General features: G+C 41.5%; 1 protein-coding gene across 4 annotated transcripts in view; it reads left to right on the forward strand.

Moving 5' to 3' along the window:
* The window catches only part of pde3a (phosphodiesterase 3A, cGMP-inhibited), a 429,455-nt gene that overhangs the window by 34,927 nt on the left and 378,401 nt on the right, over positions 1–16,127 (forward strand). The window contains exon 1 of one of the 4 annotated variants that reach the window (XM_048554230.2): positions 3,016–3,264. The exons of the other annotated variants lie outside the window; for them this stretch is intronic. Within the exon in view, the coding sequence (XP_048410187.2) occupies positions 3,160–3,264 (105 nt within the window). The 5' untranslated portion in view covers positions 3,016–3,159. Of the gene's footprint in view, positions 1–3,015; positions 3,265–16,127 lie in introns of those variants that run through there. 4 annotated transcript variants of the gene reach the window in all.

Here is a 16,127-nt window from a genome sequence, read left to right on the forward strand (position 1 = left end):
GTGATGTACACAAATTTGCTGCCACACTTGCATATGTGAGTGCTTAGGGAATTTGTGAAAGGCATTTCATCAACAGGGAATATTCTTTTATAAGAACAATTTGAGAAGACTGCATAAAAACTAAATTACTGTACATAAAGACCAAACAGTCAAATGGGCAATCTGAACTGTAGTTTCTAGGATTCTATCCTGTATATTTTTGTTTTTGAACATGACAAAGGCTTATCAAATCCACACTGTCCCTTTAAAAGTTTAGGAGACAAGAATTGATCGGTCTAACTACGTTAATTGGTTCATGAATGGAGTTTGTAAACAAGATATGAATAACAGCAAATGGCATTAAACACCTGGCAATAGTAAGGCATTATCAGTAAAGTGTACTTGCGTTTGCTTTATAGATAACAGTGCAAGGTTTTCCTACAGAGCTGACCCAAAGACTATGAGTTGAATTCATGACTTGCAAGAGGAACACAATCATAGAGTGGCTACAGCTTGCAAAGAGACTGTTTGGCTTGTTTTGTCTGTGCGGTCTCTGAGTATGAAGAACTCCTGTAGCCCCTTCCTGCTGCCCTTTCCCTGTAATGCTAGTTATTTTTTCTCATGGGATAACTATACAAAAGGCATGATTGGATTTGCCTCCATAACACACTTCTCACAGCATGAGAAAGACTTTCCTCAGGCCATCTTTACCATGTATCTGTGTCTGATCCTCGATACTTCTGCCAACGGAATTATTGTCGTCTTACCTGTTACGATTTTTAATGCTTCTTTCAAATCTCCTCTTAAAATATGCCCATCAAAGAGAAAGCCCTGACTTCTAATACTTGTACTTCTCATAAATGGAACAATTCTCCCTAACCTTTTCTGTGTTCGCTGTAATATATATTCGCTGTCCTAACGTATGGTGCCCAGAAATGTATGTACCTATGAATGTAATGTTTGTACTTAGTAATAAGTGTCTCCAGGATTCTTTGATGCCATGCTTAGTTTTACATCTTATGGGACATGACATAAGCATTGCCACATCAGGTAAAACACTCTGCTGGAGGAAAAATAATATATTAAACCCTTAAATTAACTCCACATCCCTGCCTTATCCCTGTATCCCTCAATTCCCTCAGTGTCCTAAAATCTGTCAGACTCTGATTCAATTATGCACAAGGATTGAGCACCCAATGGAGTATAGTATCCACAATCCTCACGGTGAAGAAATTGCTCCTCACTGCAGTCCTAAGTTCCTGGTCCCCTTTCCTGAGATTCTAGACTTTCTCTCTGGAGAAAACAACCTCCAGACTGTCTAAACTCCATGGGGTTGTATATGTTTTGTTGATGTCATCTCTCATTCTTCGAAATTTTCAGTCCCTCTGGCCCCCTTCTTTTTTCCCCACCATTAGCTGTTGCTTGAACCACCAAAGTGCAGTCTCTTCTAAACTCTTCCTTCTTCTATCCACCTCCTGAAAGCTTAGTAATAAGGGAAAAATTAGGCTTTTGGGCTCCTAGAGCCTGTTCTGTCCTCTTTAAGATAAACCTTCAAATTTGCCAATGTTACCAACCCTTTGGGCATCCTTCCTAATACCACCTCCTCTGCCTCAGTGCCCAGTTTTCTGTGCTCATCCTAGAGGTCAGATTCTGACCAGCATTTCCATACCAAGAGTGCATGAGGTGGGGAACTGAGACCCTCGCGTGTCGATTGTCTGCAACATTGTGAAGCAGAGCTGGAGTGAAGATTGAGTGCTTAAGTGAGGTTGAGCAAGATCGAGTGCTTAGCGGTACAATGTAAAGGTGACAATCTCTCCATCAACATCAACAAAACAAAGGAGCTACTCATTGACTTCAGGAAAGAGTAGAGGCATGTCCCTGCTAGCATCAATGGTGCTGAGGCAGAGATGGTTGATAGTGTCAAGTGCATAGTAGTGATAATTACCAACAATCTATCCTGGTCCACCCACGTTGAATCAATGGTCAAGCAAGCACAGCAACATCTCTGCTTGCTCAGGAGGCTAAGGAAATTCAGTACGTCCACAAAGACACTCTGCAATTTTTATAGATGCACTATAGAAAGCCTCCTATCTGGATGCATCACAGTGTGGTTTGGCAACTGCTCTGCTCAAGACCGCAAGAAATTAGAGAGTTGTGAACACAGCCCAGTCCGTTATGTAAGGCAACCTTCCTGCTATTGCCTCCATCTATGCCTCTCACTGCCATGGCAAAGCAATCGACATCAAAGACCCCTCCCACCCCAATTACACTCTCTTACAAATTCTTCTGTAGGGTAGAATATACACAAGTTTGAAGCCAAGTATAAATACATTCAAGAACAGCTTCTCCCCTGCTGTTATCAGACTTTTAACATTTGAGAGATCTGTTCAATTCTGATCTCTCTCTCCACACTTTCTCTGCGGCTATACCGCTGTACTCTGTTCTGCCACCCTGATGCACTTTGTATGGTACGATCCGCCTGGATAGCATAAAACAACATTTTTCACTCTACCTCAGTGCATGTGACAACAATCAATCAATTGATCAGCTTGGGTATGTTCCTCCTAAACCTGGTCTCAGGATGGAGCATACTGTGAACATGCATCCTTCCAATCATGCCAACTACGCCAGCAAATAATAGACACTCTTTTAGCAAAAATAAACAGAATAAAACCAACAGCACAAGCTGTTCTGTACACTTGCCAAGGCTCTGTGCTGGCAATAACGGAAGGGACAAAGCATCTAGCTGTGAGATTGTCTTCTTTGCCATGTTAAAAGTGTGAAGAAGAATGAGGTCACCCGCTTCGCGATCAAAGTACAAACAATGCATACTTAAACAGCAATTAACTTGAACAGAAAGTACAACGCACAACTTCGACCGTACAACCCTTTGGTTATAAAATGTAATGTCAAAGCCAATCCTAGCCTTTGTTTCATGTTTTATAACAAACACGCAGTGTTGCCAGCAAAGGTTGTAAAGACCTTTGCATCAAATAAAGTCCATTTACAATGATGTTTTGCCTATTTGTTCTTGCAAATAAGCAGACAGGTGAATACTTGCTTTTTCTTCACCAGAAGTGGGACATGCTCTCCGGAGGAAGGTTTAACAAAAGCAAGTAGCTGGAATGTGTATTTTGTGGATGTTGGTTACTGGCAAATGCACGATCAGGAGAGGAAAACATGGCTCATTTTGCAAGGCCCCACTCGCTCTCTCGTTTGAAGCGAGGCAGCAGTCGAAGGAAACGTGTATCAAAGACGGGTCTGATGATCCAAACTCCTCACATTGTGAGTCAGGCTCAGTTAACCCTCAAAGTTTTTCATTTAAAGTACATGCTACAGAAATAGGTCATTGGGATAATTATGTCCTTGTCGTCTTCTTGTTAGAACAGGCTCTTTCTTGGCTTTACAAGAGTGGAAAGGGTTAAATTTCAAAGGCACATTGCATAAGTCTAAGTTGGAGTTCATTTAAGAATGAGAGATTTGAGTACTGTTCTGATTGAGGCGTTTGAAATGTTTAAAGGAGTTGAGTGGGTAAATACAGTGGAAGAATTACTTCTAGAGCGGAAGCAAAAATGGCAGTCAAAATCAAAATTAAAGCTGTTTTATCCAGTAGCAATATCAAGAAGCATGTTCTGAGAAAGCTGTGAATGTTGGAGTAATTGAAGTCTTCTTGACCGAGAGGTTTTTATGAGATAAGTCTATCCAGGGAAGATAGTGAGAAAAGACGGATCATTGGATTTGGGGCACAGGTCAATTATGACCTGACATCAAATTAGAATAGGCTGAAGGGACTGAATAGCCTCCTTTTCAGCTGACTCCTTCTCTTCAAAAAGACAATAGTTTCTGATGTAACTGTGTATGGCAAAGACTCACAAAGATTAACTCACCATAGATGCTGCCAGACCTGCTGAGTTTCTTCAGCAATTTCTGTTCTTGTTAGAGAAATCGTTGTTTGGTAGTACAGAATTTGAATATTGCTGATGAACAATAAATTTTATTGGAACATTTTGTCTATGCTCATCAGGACAATTTGAAAGAATTCCAGTTTAAGGGAAGACCATTTATGTGAAGAAAGCACTCATTGGTTGGCAAGAAGTTTCTGATCAGTAGAGATGTTGCCATGAAAAGTGCACCAGTTAATGATGATTGACAGTCAACTGCCTGACTTTTTAAAATTTCAACCAGACACGTTGATTGTGAAAATGAGCCAGTGAATGGCTGTCACGTATTTTGTTGAGTTGAAACATGTGCATTTATGTGTTTTTTTCTGTCTTCAATTTTCAGCAATATTATGTGGAGAATACAATGTTACAATGTAACATATTGTAAGTTACTTCTTAATTTGGCAGACATTATTGTTTGTTTGTCTCTCTAAGCCATAAAATAACCCTACTTAACAACATTGTATCGTATGCATTCTTCTTGTGCAGCACTGCTGAAAGCTAGACAAGAATGAGGGCTTATCTGGGGTTTATTTATACCATTATTTTAGAACTGCAGAGCAGGGATTCTGTGGCCTTTCTGAAAGAGTTATTATTACAGGAGTAAAGAGTATCATTTGTGCTGTAATGTCAGTTTGTTGTTTTTGAACAGAGGCTTCAGTGGAAGTGTTGCATGTGAGGAAGTCATTAGATTAGCAAATGTTTTATTTTAGAAGTTACTGGCTGTTACATGGAAAGCTGGTGCCAGTTCTGGGAACTGTCAAACAAAATATATGAGAGTGTTACCAAACAAATATTCAAGCATGCTACCCTTTGCACATTGGTGAGACGTAGGAAGAGATGTATCTTTTTAAAGTGCTTTATCACACCCTCAGGACATCCCAAGTGCTCCATGTATTAATAATTAGTTCTTTGAAACACAGACCGTTATGACAAAAGCAGTGGCCAATTTGTATTTGGTGATGCGCTGTGACCAGCAAATCAGATAATTGCTGGTTAAGGGAGAATTGTTGGTCAGGACACTGGAAGCGTTCCCCACTTGTCTTCATTGGATGTTTTCTTCCAAACTGAATAGCTCTTTTTGTCCTCAGCTCTTCCATCTATGAATGAAAGGAATTATGTCCACAGCAGTAGGAAAATGAACTGTTAGCTGTTTTTAGTAATTCAGCTCAATTAAACTCGGTCTTTATTGAAGTTATGCAAAACAGACCCACTGCCCCCCACTTTTCACTTTGTGTGCTTACATCTTCCTCTGCTTCAAACATTGAACCAATTTTTATCATAAATTATTGCTTCAGTCTCTCGCTGCTTCAAATCTTTTAAAGAAGTGTGGAAAATCATCAAAAAAGCTAATGGAATTCTTGCCATTATGTCTAGAGGACTGGAGTTTAAGAATATAGAAACAATGCTGCAGTTATACAAAACTCTGGTTAAGACCCTACTTGGAGTACTGTGAGCAGACCTGGGCACTACACCTTAGGAAGATTACATTGTGTGCTGTCCAAAGCCAGTGTAGGTTTACAAGAATGATACCTTGATTTCAGGAGTTTAGCTTTGAGGAGGGATAACACCAATTTTTCTCTGTTTTCTTTAGAATTTGGATGGTTAAGGGATGATCTGATGGAGGTCTTCAAGGTGTTACAAGAAAAAGACAGGGTAGATGAAGATAAACTATTTCCACTGTTAGGGATACTAGAACTAGTGGGCATGATCTGAGAGGTACGGCCAGACCATTCAGGAAGCACTTCTACACACAAAAGGTGGTAGATGTTAGGAACTCTTTTCTATGAACAGCTGTGAATGCGGGATCAGTTGTTAATTTTAAATCTGAGATAGATAAATATTTGTGAAGCAACGATATTAAGAGATATGAGCCAAAGGTCCGGTACATGGACTTAGGTCACAGATCAGTCGTGGTCTCATTGAAAGCCAGAACAAGTTCAAGGGATGAATGGCCCACTCCTGTCTGTATGTTCACAATTTCATACAAATCTTTTAAAAATATCTCATTACAGTATAAAAGGAAGTATCATTATAACCAATTTAAACACACAAACTACAGTGTGAGTTAAACTTGCGACAAAATTATAAGTTTTTTTTAATATGTTTCACACAGTGGTGAATGGGGTGTGGCCAACTCTGTAAAAAAAAAATTACACAAAGCATGTCATAACTTCTTTGAAACCAAGCATTTGAGTCCCAAAGGCTGCGTTACCCATTGGGTGCCAGGGTCAAGGACAACGCCTCAGGACTGGTCCAGGAACTTGGAATGGGAGAGGAACAATTTATCTTGATGTGGTCCACGTGGGATCCAACAATAGTGGTGAGACTAAGAAAGAGATTTTGTTGGGGGAGTGTGACTAGCTAGGGGCTAAATTAAGAAGGAGAAACACAAAGGCTATAATTTTTTTGGATTGCTATCAAAGCCAGGAGCGAATTCTCATGCAGGTAAAGATTAGAGAGTTGAATACATGATTAGGATGCTGAAAGGGTTTTGCTTCAGGAAACACTGGTGCCCTGGCGATACAGCGAACTGCACTATTGTTGTGGACTTCATCTGAGTTGTACTCTGTATTGGTGAATTGTAAAAGTAATGACAAAGAAAGGGCTTTAAAATAAATAGTTGGGAGTAGAGTTCATCTGAGTAGAGATAAAGAAAGTTCGAGAAACATCAAAGCAGTACCGTAAGGTTGTGTTGTTGAGAATGATAAGCAGAGGGTGACAGGGATGGACAGAGAGTATAAATGTAAGACTGTCGCAGCAGATAAGGTTAGAGTAGAGAACAATAGCAAAAAGGGCAAAATTAAAGGCACTTTACTTGATTGCGTGTAACATTTGCCATCAGATGGATGAAGTAAATTGAAATGACTGAGTATGATAAGGTAGCCATTACAAGAGAGGGCTTCAAAGGGATATTGAAGGGCATTCTGGAAGAATAATAATAAGTAAAAAGGTAGCTCTGATAACTAAGGCTGAGATCAGTACAGTCTTAGGGAGTGATCTCATCACAGAAGATAAAGAGTACCATCAATTCAGGTCGAGATACGAAAGAGCAAACTCAAGAAGCTACTGGTGGGAGTGGTTTGTAAGCCCCCTGGCAACAGCTATACTGTAGGGCAGAGTATAAATCAACAAATAACAGGGGCTTGTAAGAAAAGAATTGCATTAGTTATGGGAAAATTGCATCTTCTTATTGATTTGGATAAACAAAGTTGTCAAAAGTAGCCTAGACGATGAGTTCCTAGTCCATAGTCTGGACCATTCTTCGGGACACTACTTTCTGGAACCAACCAGGGTACAGACTGTTTTAGTCTTAGTAAAGCAGGATTAATTAATGGTGTCATAGTAAAGAATCTTGTCCAGAAGAGGGGTCATAAATGAAAGAAGCCTATATTCAGTTTGAATTATAGAGTTTTTGGGCATGAATCTACTATCTGAGACTTTATGAGAAGCAATTGCAAGGGTATAAGTACAGAGCTGGCTGCATGGAATGGGAGAATAGGTTAAAAGGTAAGATGGTAGAGGAGCACTGATGGGCATTTAAAGAGCTGCTTCACACCTATTGACAAAAGTATAGTCAATTGAGACAGCATAAAGTGTGAGACGGATGCACCATCCTTGAATAACTAAGGAAGTAAAAGATAATATCAAATTGATTGGTGGTAAGTCATTGGATGTGATTCTGAGAGATAAGATTTACGTGTATTTGGAGAGGTGAGGGATGATTAGCGATGGTCAGCATGGTTTTGTGCAAGGAAAATCATGTCTCATGGAATTTTTTGGGGAAGTAATCAAAACAAAATCAAATTGATGAGGGAAGAGCGGTAAATGTTGTTTACGTAGACTTCAGTACAGCGTTTGTCAAGATTTCACATGAGACTAATTAAAGTTCGATCACATGGGATTCAGGGAGAGTTTATCAGTTGGATGCATAATTATCTTTAGGTGAGGAGACAGAGGGAGGTGGTGGAGGCTTGTTTTTCAGACTAGAGGCCTGTGACCAACAGTGTTCTGAAGGGATCAGTGCTGGATCTACTGTCATTCATCATTTATTATAAACAATTTGGATGACAATATAGGAAACATGGAGTACAGGAGCAGGGATGTGTTATTGCAGTTGTACAGGGCCTTGGTGAGACCACACCTGGGATATTGTACACTGTTTTGATCTCTGTTTCTGAGGAAGGATGTTCTTATTCTCGAGGGAGTACAGGGAAGGTTTACCAGGCTGATGCCGGGGATGGCGGGTCTGGCATATAAGGAGAGGCTGACTAGGTTGGGATTGTTTTCCCTGAGTTCAGATGAACCGGGAGTGGGCGGGGGGCGAGATCCCATTGAGGTTTAGACTAGATTAGGTTAGATTCCCTACAGTGTGGAAACAGGCCCTTCAGCCCAACAAGTCCACACCGCCCCTTCCGGCATCCCACCCAGACCCGTCCCCCCTATAATCCACACACCCCTGAACACTATGGGCAGTTTAGCACGGCCAATCCACCTAGCCTGCACATCTTTTGGACTGTGGGGTAAAAAGCGTAGCACCCGGAGGAAATCCACACAGACACAGGGAGAACATGCAAACTCCACACAAACAGTTGCCAAGACCGGAATTGAACCTGGGTCTCTGGCGCTGTGAGGCTGCAGTGCTAACCGCTGAGCCACCGTGCAACCCCGTTTATAAAATTTTAACAGGATTGGACAGGGTAGATACAGGGATGATGTTCCTGATGGTGGGTGTGTTCAGAATCAGGGGTCACAGTATGAGGATTCGGGGCAGATGAGATAGGATGGAGATGAGAAGACATTTCTATACCCAAAAGAGTGGTATGCCTGTGGAATTCATTACTAAAGGAAGTAGCTGATGCCAAAAGATTGACCGTATTCAAGGGGTGAGATATAGAGCTAGATATAGTGCTTGGGGCAAATGGGATCAAAGGTTATGTGGAGAAAACTGGATTAGGCTATTGAGTTTAGCCATGATCGTGGGGCCCATTGGCCTCCTCCTGCTTCTATATTCTATATTTCTGTGTTAGTAAGTTTGTGGGTGACTTGAAAATTGGTGGTTAACGGGTCAATGAAGAGGGGTATCTAAGATTACAAAGAGATCTTGATCGGTTGAGTGAGGAGATGCAGATGGAGTTTAATTTGAATAAATACAGAAAAGTTTTGCACTTTGGTAAAACAAACAAGCACAGGACTTATATAATTAAAGGTAGAGCCGTGAGTAGTGTTGTAGAGCACAGAGATCTATGGGTTCAGATATATAATTCCTTGAAATTTGTGTTGCAGGTAAACAGGATGGTTAAGAAAGCATTTAGCATGCTTGCCTTCATTGCTCAGACCTTTGACTATAGGAGTTGGGACGTCACGTTGAGGTTGTACAGGATGTTGGTGAGGCCTCTCCTGGAGTACTGTTTGCAGTTCTGGTTGCCTGAATATAAGAAGGATATTATTAAACTGGAGCAAGTTCAGAAGAGATTTATCAGGATGTTGCTGCAAGTGGAGTGTTTGAATTTTGAAAATAGGCCGGAGGGGACTTTTTCACTGGAGTATAGAAGATTGAGGGGTGACCTTCTAGAAGTTTATAAAATCATGAGGGGTATATACGAGGTGAATAGCAAGGGTCATTTCCCTAGGGTGGAGGAGTTGAAAACGAGGGGGCATATTTTTAAGGGTGAGGAAAAAGTTTTAAAAAGGACACGAGGGGCAATGTTTTCACACAGAGCGGTTGGCGCATGTCGAATGAACTGCCAAAGGAAGTGGTGGATGTGGATACACTTACAACATTTCAAAGACATTTGGATAATTACATGAATAGGACAGGTTTGGAGGGATATGAGCCAAATGCAGGCGAGTGGGACTATTTTAGTTTGAGATTGCGCTCAGCTTGGACTGAAGGGTCAGTATCTGTGCTGTATGACTCTCTGCCTCTATGAAAGAAAAGATGTACAATGCTGCAAAGATTACTGCTAAGATGGTGAAAACTAAATAAAACCCACAAATGATGACTAAAAGAAAATGAGAGAGAAATTTGAAAGTGAGAGGAAACCAGCCAGAAATCTAAAGGCTGTCAATAAATGCTTCTACATGTATATAATAGGGAAGGACCCTGTTAAAGTTAGTGTTGTTTCCTTTAAAGGATGAGACTGAGATTTAACAATGAGAAGGAAGAAAACTGCACATACGTTTTTTGAAAAAGTTTTCTATCTGTCAATAGAAGACATGGGAAGCATCCCAAAAATATAAAATCAAGAGTCGAAAGCGGGGGAGAAACTTCAAAGAACTGGGACTGTTAAAGAATGCTTGGGAGGATATCCCCTGGAACTTATATTCTGCATCCAAGGGTCATGAATGATTTGGTTGGAGAAAAAGTGGATACAGTTGTTGTAAGCTTCCAAAATTTCCCAGATTCTGGCAGGGTCCCAGCACATTGGAAAATTACAAATGTGACACCTCTATTCAAGAAAGGAAGGATATTTTCAGGCCAGTTAGCTTAATACCTATCGTCAGGGAAAATATTGGAATTTGTTATTGAGAAGGCAGTAGCAGGATGCTCGAAGAAATCATAATCCAGTCAGTTTGCGTCAATATGGTTTTCTGAAAGGGAAATTGCACTTGATGAACACATTAAAATTCTTTGAGACTGTAAGACCATAAGACCATAAGACATAGGAGTGGAAGTAAGGCCATTCGGTCCATCAAGTCCACTCCACCATTTAAATCGTGGCGATGGGCATTTCAACTCCACTTCTCTGCACTCTGCCCGTAGCCCTTGATTCCTTCTGAGGTCAAGAATTTGTTGTTCTCTGTCTTGAAGGCATCTAACGTTCCAGCCTCCACTGCGCTCCGTAGCAATGAATTCCACAAGCCCACCACTCTCTGTCTGAAGAAATGTCATGGTAGTTCCGTTTTAAATTTACCCCCTCTAATTTTAAGGCTGTGCCCACGGGTCCTAGTCTCCCCGCCTAATGGAAACAACTTCCCAGCGTCCACCCCTTCTAAGCCATACATTATCTTGTAAGTTTCTATTACATCTCCCCTCAACCTTCTAAACTCTAATGAGTACAATCCCAGGATCCTTAGGTGTTCATCATACGTTAAACCTGCCATTCTAGAGATCATCCGTATGAATCTCCACTGGGCATGCTCCAGGGCTAGTATGACCTTCCTGAGGTGTGGGGCCCAAAATTGGACACAGTATTCTAAATGGGGCCTAACTAGAGCTTTATAAAGCCTCAGAAACACATCACTGCTTTTATCTTCCAACCCTCTTGAGATAAACGACAACATTACATTCGCTTTCTTAATCACAGACTCTACCTGCAAGTTAACTTTTAGAGAATCCTGGCCCAACACTCCCAGTAATAACCAGAAATGGTAAAGGGTGAACCCAGTACATACAGTGTATTTGGATTTTCCAAAGTATTGTTATGGTGTTACATAAAAGTTATTGACAAAGTAACAGTTTTGGGAGTGATATATTAAATGGGATAGGGGATGGCTAACAAACTGAAAACCGGGTTGCGATAACTTGGTAAGTTTCAGGATAATAAAATGTGAGGCTGGATGAACACAGAGGGCCCAACAGCATCTCAGGAGCACAAAAGCTGACGTTTCGGGCCTAGACCCTTCATCAGAGAGGGTCCTCTCTGATGAAGGGTCTAGGCCCGAAACATCAGCTTTTGTGCTCCTGAGATGCTGCTGGGCCTGCTGTGTTCATCCAGCCTCACATTTTATTATCTTGGATTCTCCAGCATCAGCAGTTCCCATTATCATTGGTAAGTTTCAGGTTGGCACGCTAGAAATATTGGGAGTGCCACAGGCATCAAAATGGCAGGGGTTGCGGGGGGGGTGGGCTGAAATGTTTATGATATTTATTAGTCACCTTAATGAAAGGACTGACTATATTGTAGCCACATTTTCTGATGATACAGGGATAGGTAGGAAAGCAAGTTCTGAGGAGAATACAGAGGTGTCAGCAAAGTCAGATAAATGGTTTAAGTGAATAGGTCAAAATCTGGCAGATGAAGCTACATTTGGATCTGTATAGTTGTTCCCTTTGGCTGGAAGAATAGCAAACCAGAATATTATTTAAATTGATAGAGATTGCAGAATGCTATAGTACAGAGTGATCCGAGTGCCTTTGTACATCAATCACAAGAGTTCCCAGCATGACCGTACAGTAAGTGATCAGTAAAGCAATGCAATATTGCCTTTTATTACAACGGAGCTGATGCAGAAAAGTAGGAAATCATTGCTAGAACTGTGCAGAACATTGGTGAGACCGTACCTGACGTACTGTGTCTAATTTTGTCTTCTTGCTTAAGGAAGGATATATTAGAAACAGTTCAGAGAAAGTTCGCTACGCTGATTTCCCAGGCTGAAACCATTTTTCCCTACGTGGAAAAGTTGACCAGGCTAAGCCTTAATGCAGCGGAGGTTAAAAGAATGAGGGTTGGATCTTGTTACAACATATTAGATTTTGAAGAGACTTGACAAGGTAGGTACAGGAGGATCTTTCTTCTCATGGTGGAATCTCAAACAAGGGGACACAGCTTTATAAGAAGGGGCTGAGCGTTTAAAGTAGGGATGAGGGTAAATTTCTTCTTCTGGGGTTGTTATTCTTTGGAATTAGTTGTAGACACTAGATCATTGAATCCATTCAAGTCTGAGTTGGATTTTTGCTTGTTAAAGGATTTAAAGGCTATAGGGACTGGCAAGAATGTGGATTAAGGTTATAATCCGATCACTTGTGTTCTTATTAAATGGCAGAGCAGGCTTAATGTGCTAAAAGACCAAGTCCTACTTGTCTTTACTACAATGTCACAGTCCTTTGAACATAGTCCTCAAGCTATTCATGAAATTTCTTAGATTAAGCGTAGTCGGGTCGTGTCACGTTTCGATCTCTGGACCAGAAATTATTGGTTCATTTCCAACTTGCTACAGAGGCATATCATACCGCACCTGAACAGGCTAATCAAACAAAGTTTCTCAGACTGTTCTCCTGTGCCTCTGGAGTCCTGGCATGTACTCGGGATGGAGTCACTGCTGCATGTGGGAAGAGCAATATAGAAACCAACGGTATTTGGTTATTCTGTTCCCTTGTAACTCCAAAATCACCACCAAGGGTTCAGGGGCGTAATTCTTTGGAGCTTGCATCACAGGTGGACAGGATGGGTAAGAAGGTGTTTAGCATGCTTGCCTTCATTCCTCAGAACCTTGAGTATAGAGGTTGGAACGCAATGTTGAGGTTGTACAAGACGTTGGTGAAGCCTCTTCTGGAGTACTGTGTCCAGTTCCGGTCTCCCCATTGTAGGAAGGATATTATTAAGCTGGAGGGATTTCAGAAGAGATTTACCAGGATGCTTACCAGAAAGGAGGGCTTCAGTTATATTAATAGGCTGAATTGGCTGGGGCTTTTTTCGCTGGAGCATAGCAGGTTGAGGGGCACCCTTATAGAAGTTTATTAAATCATGATGGGTATAGATAAGGTGAATGGCAGGTGTCTTTTTCCTCAGAATCATTTCATGCTCATCACTGATTCCAGATTTTTTTGTTTATTGAATTCAAGTTCCATCATCTGCCATGGTGGGGTTTGAATCCAGGTCCCAAGAACATTAACCTGAGTCACTGAATTAACAACCCAGCAGTAATACCACAAGGCCATTGCCCCCCCTCCCTTTGATTATATTCCTATGATTATATCATTTGCAGCTGGACGTTGAAATCTGTTGTCAAGTCTTCAGCACACTGTTTTGGAGAGAATGGAACTTAACCAAATTGTCATTGCCAAGTGCTGTGAAAACAAATGTAAATGAACATCCAGTGTGTTGAATGTTGGGAATGGATCTCTGTGCCTATGATTTGCACCCTATGTTTGTACAATTGGATTGAGTCTTTTGCATAACAAAATTTTTTACAGGATGAGCAAAAGTTTCAGAAATAGATAGGTCATATGTAGAATTGGTCCAAAATACAGACCAAAGCTCTTCCAGTTTTCCTTCAAAAATGCACCGCAGTCAACTTTGAATTCATTCACTCATGGCATGAAGGCATTGCTGGCTGGGGCAGCATTTACGGTCTGTCCTTGGTTATCCTTGAAAAGGTGTTGGTGAGCTGTAGCTAGACACACAATACTGTTAAAGGAGGTGTTCTAACATTTGGACCCAGTGACACTGAAGGAATGATGATATAGTTCCAAGGCAGGATGCTGAGTGGCTTGGAGAGGTGCACTTGTCTGAGGTGGTATTCCCATATAATTGCTGCCGTTGTGTTTCTGGATTATAGTCATTGAGTCCAGAAGATGCTGTCTAAGGAACCTTGATGAATTTCTACAACGCATCTTGTAGATTGATGCTCAGTAGCAGCTGTGTGTACATTGGTGGAGCGAGTAGATGTTTGAGGATGTGGTGCCAGTCAGGTATGGGTTTGCTATGTCCAGATGGTATTAAGATTCTCGAGCATTGTTGAAGCTGCACCCGACTCGGCTTGTGGGGAATATCCATCACACTCCTGACTTGTGCCTTGGATAGGCTTTGGGGAGAGACAAGATGAGTTACTCGGTGCAGGATTCCCAGCATTTGCCTTGCTCGTGTAGCTGTAGTATTTATATGGCTAACTCTGTGTAGTTTCCAGTCAGTGGTAACTCGCCAGTGCCGCGGATTTGAAAAAGGAAGTCTATGATTGCCTTCTACAACTTGTCGGAGTTAGAATATTGGCTTACTGGTGAGGTATGTGTCCTGGATTGCTGCCAAGTAGAAGCTGATTCAATCTGTAGAAACCTAATTTGTCTCAAATGTGACGATTTTCGTCACATCGACCTTGATTCAAAGCCTGCTCCTGGAGTTGGTAGCACATAGAATCCCTACTGTATGAAAGCAGGCCACTCGGTCCATCAAATCCATACCAACCCTCTGGAGACCATCCTACCTAGACCCACCCCAGTACACTGTCCGTCCATCTCTGCATTTTCCATGGCTCATCCACCTAACCTACACCACCCACACAGACACAGGGAGAATGTGCAAACTCCACACAGACAGTTGCCTAAGTCAGAAATCAAGCCTAGGTCCATGGCGCTGTGAGGCAGCATAGGATCATCAAGTTACACAGTACAGAAGCCGACCCTTCAGCCCAGCTAGTCCATGCCAGCCATGTTCCCAAACTAAACTAGTCCTACTTGGCTCTGCTTGGCCCATACCACTCCAAACCTTTCCCATTCATGAGCTTGTCCAAATGTCTTTTAAACCTTTTAATTGTACCCGTATCCACCATTTCCTCTGGCAGTTTATTCCACACATGAGCCACTCTCTGTAAAACAAAATTTGCCTCTTATGTCCTTTTTAAATCTTTGTCCTTTCACCATAAAAATGCAACCACTATTTTTGAACTCACCCACCCTGGGGAAAAGACCGTGTCATCCACCTTATCTATGCCCCTCTATGATTTCATAAACCTCTATAAGGTCACCCTTCTACCTCTTATGCTCCAGGGAAAAAGGTCCCAGTCTGTTTTTTTTAAGCTTAAACCTGACATTCCCGGCAACCTCCTAGTAAATATTTTTGAACCCCCTCCAGTTTAATAATATCCTTCCTGTAACAGTGCTAACCACTGAACCACTGTGCTGCTCATTGATGGTAACTTTCCACCCTGCAGTTTGGCTAATTTCAAAAACTTTATTTCCTTATTTTGTACAAAAATGCTTGAGATTCAGAAAGAAAGGGAAAACACGCAAAATTTATCCAATTCTGTTTAATTGCCTGCTTTTGTCCTGAAGATGGTGGGTCAGGGGTCTGGTGTGGTGGTGCGAATTGGTTTGTCGGCAGTGTATTGAAGATTGACCCTTTTGAACTTGTTGTGAATTAGATACAAGCTGACTTGAGAAATGGTGCTGAGCTTTGATGGGCTTTGTTTTCAACTGCAAGCAACATGTTCTGACCATGTTCACAAGGCTCATTGCAACTTGATTTTCCATATAGTATCTATGCAGTTCTTCCCTATTGCTATGTTTGCTGTGGACTATCTAGCAAAACACTAATCTCTCTAAACACTCATTCATGGCTGCTCAGTGGCTGTGCAAAGGGGAAGTAAGGGGAGATTTTATATATGTGCGTGGATCCATTTGCTTGCACCCCTGCACACCCCTCAATCTTTGAGTTGGAAGACTTTGATATTGTATGTGTTTCATTTAATAGCTTGACCCAAGGCCTA

This window comes from Stegostoma tigrinum, chromosome 25, assembly GCF_030684315.1.
Source record: "Stegostoma tigrinum isolate sSteTig4 chromosome 25, sSteTig4.hap1, whole genome shotgun sequence".
Taxonomy (NCBI): Eukaryota; Metazoa; Chordata; class Chondrichthyes; order Orectolobiformes; family Stegostomatidae; genus Stegostoma; species Stegostoma tigrinum.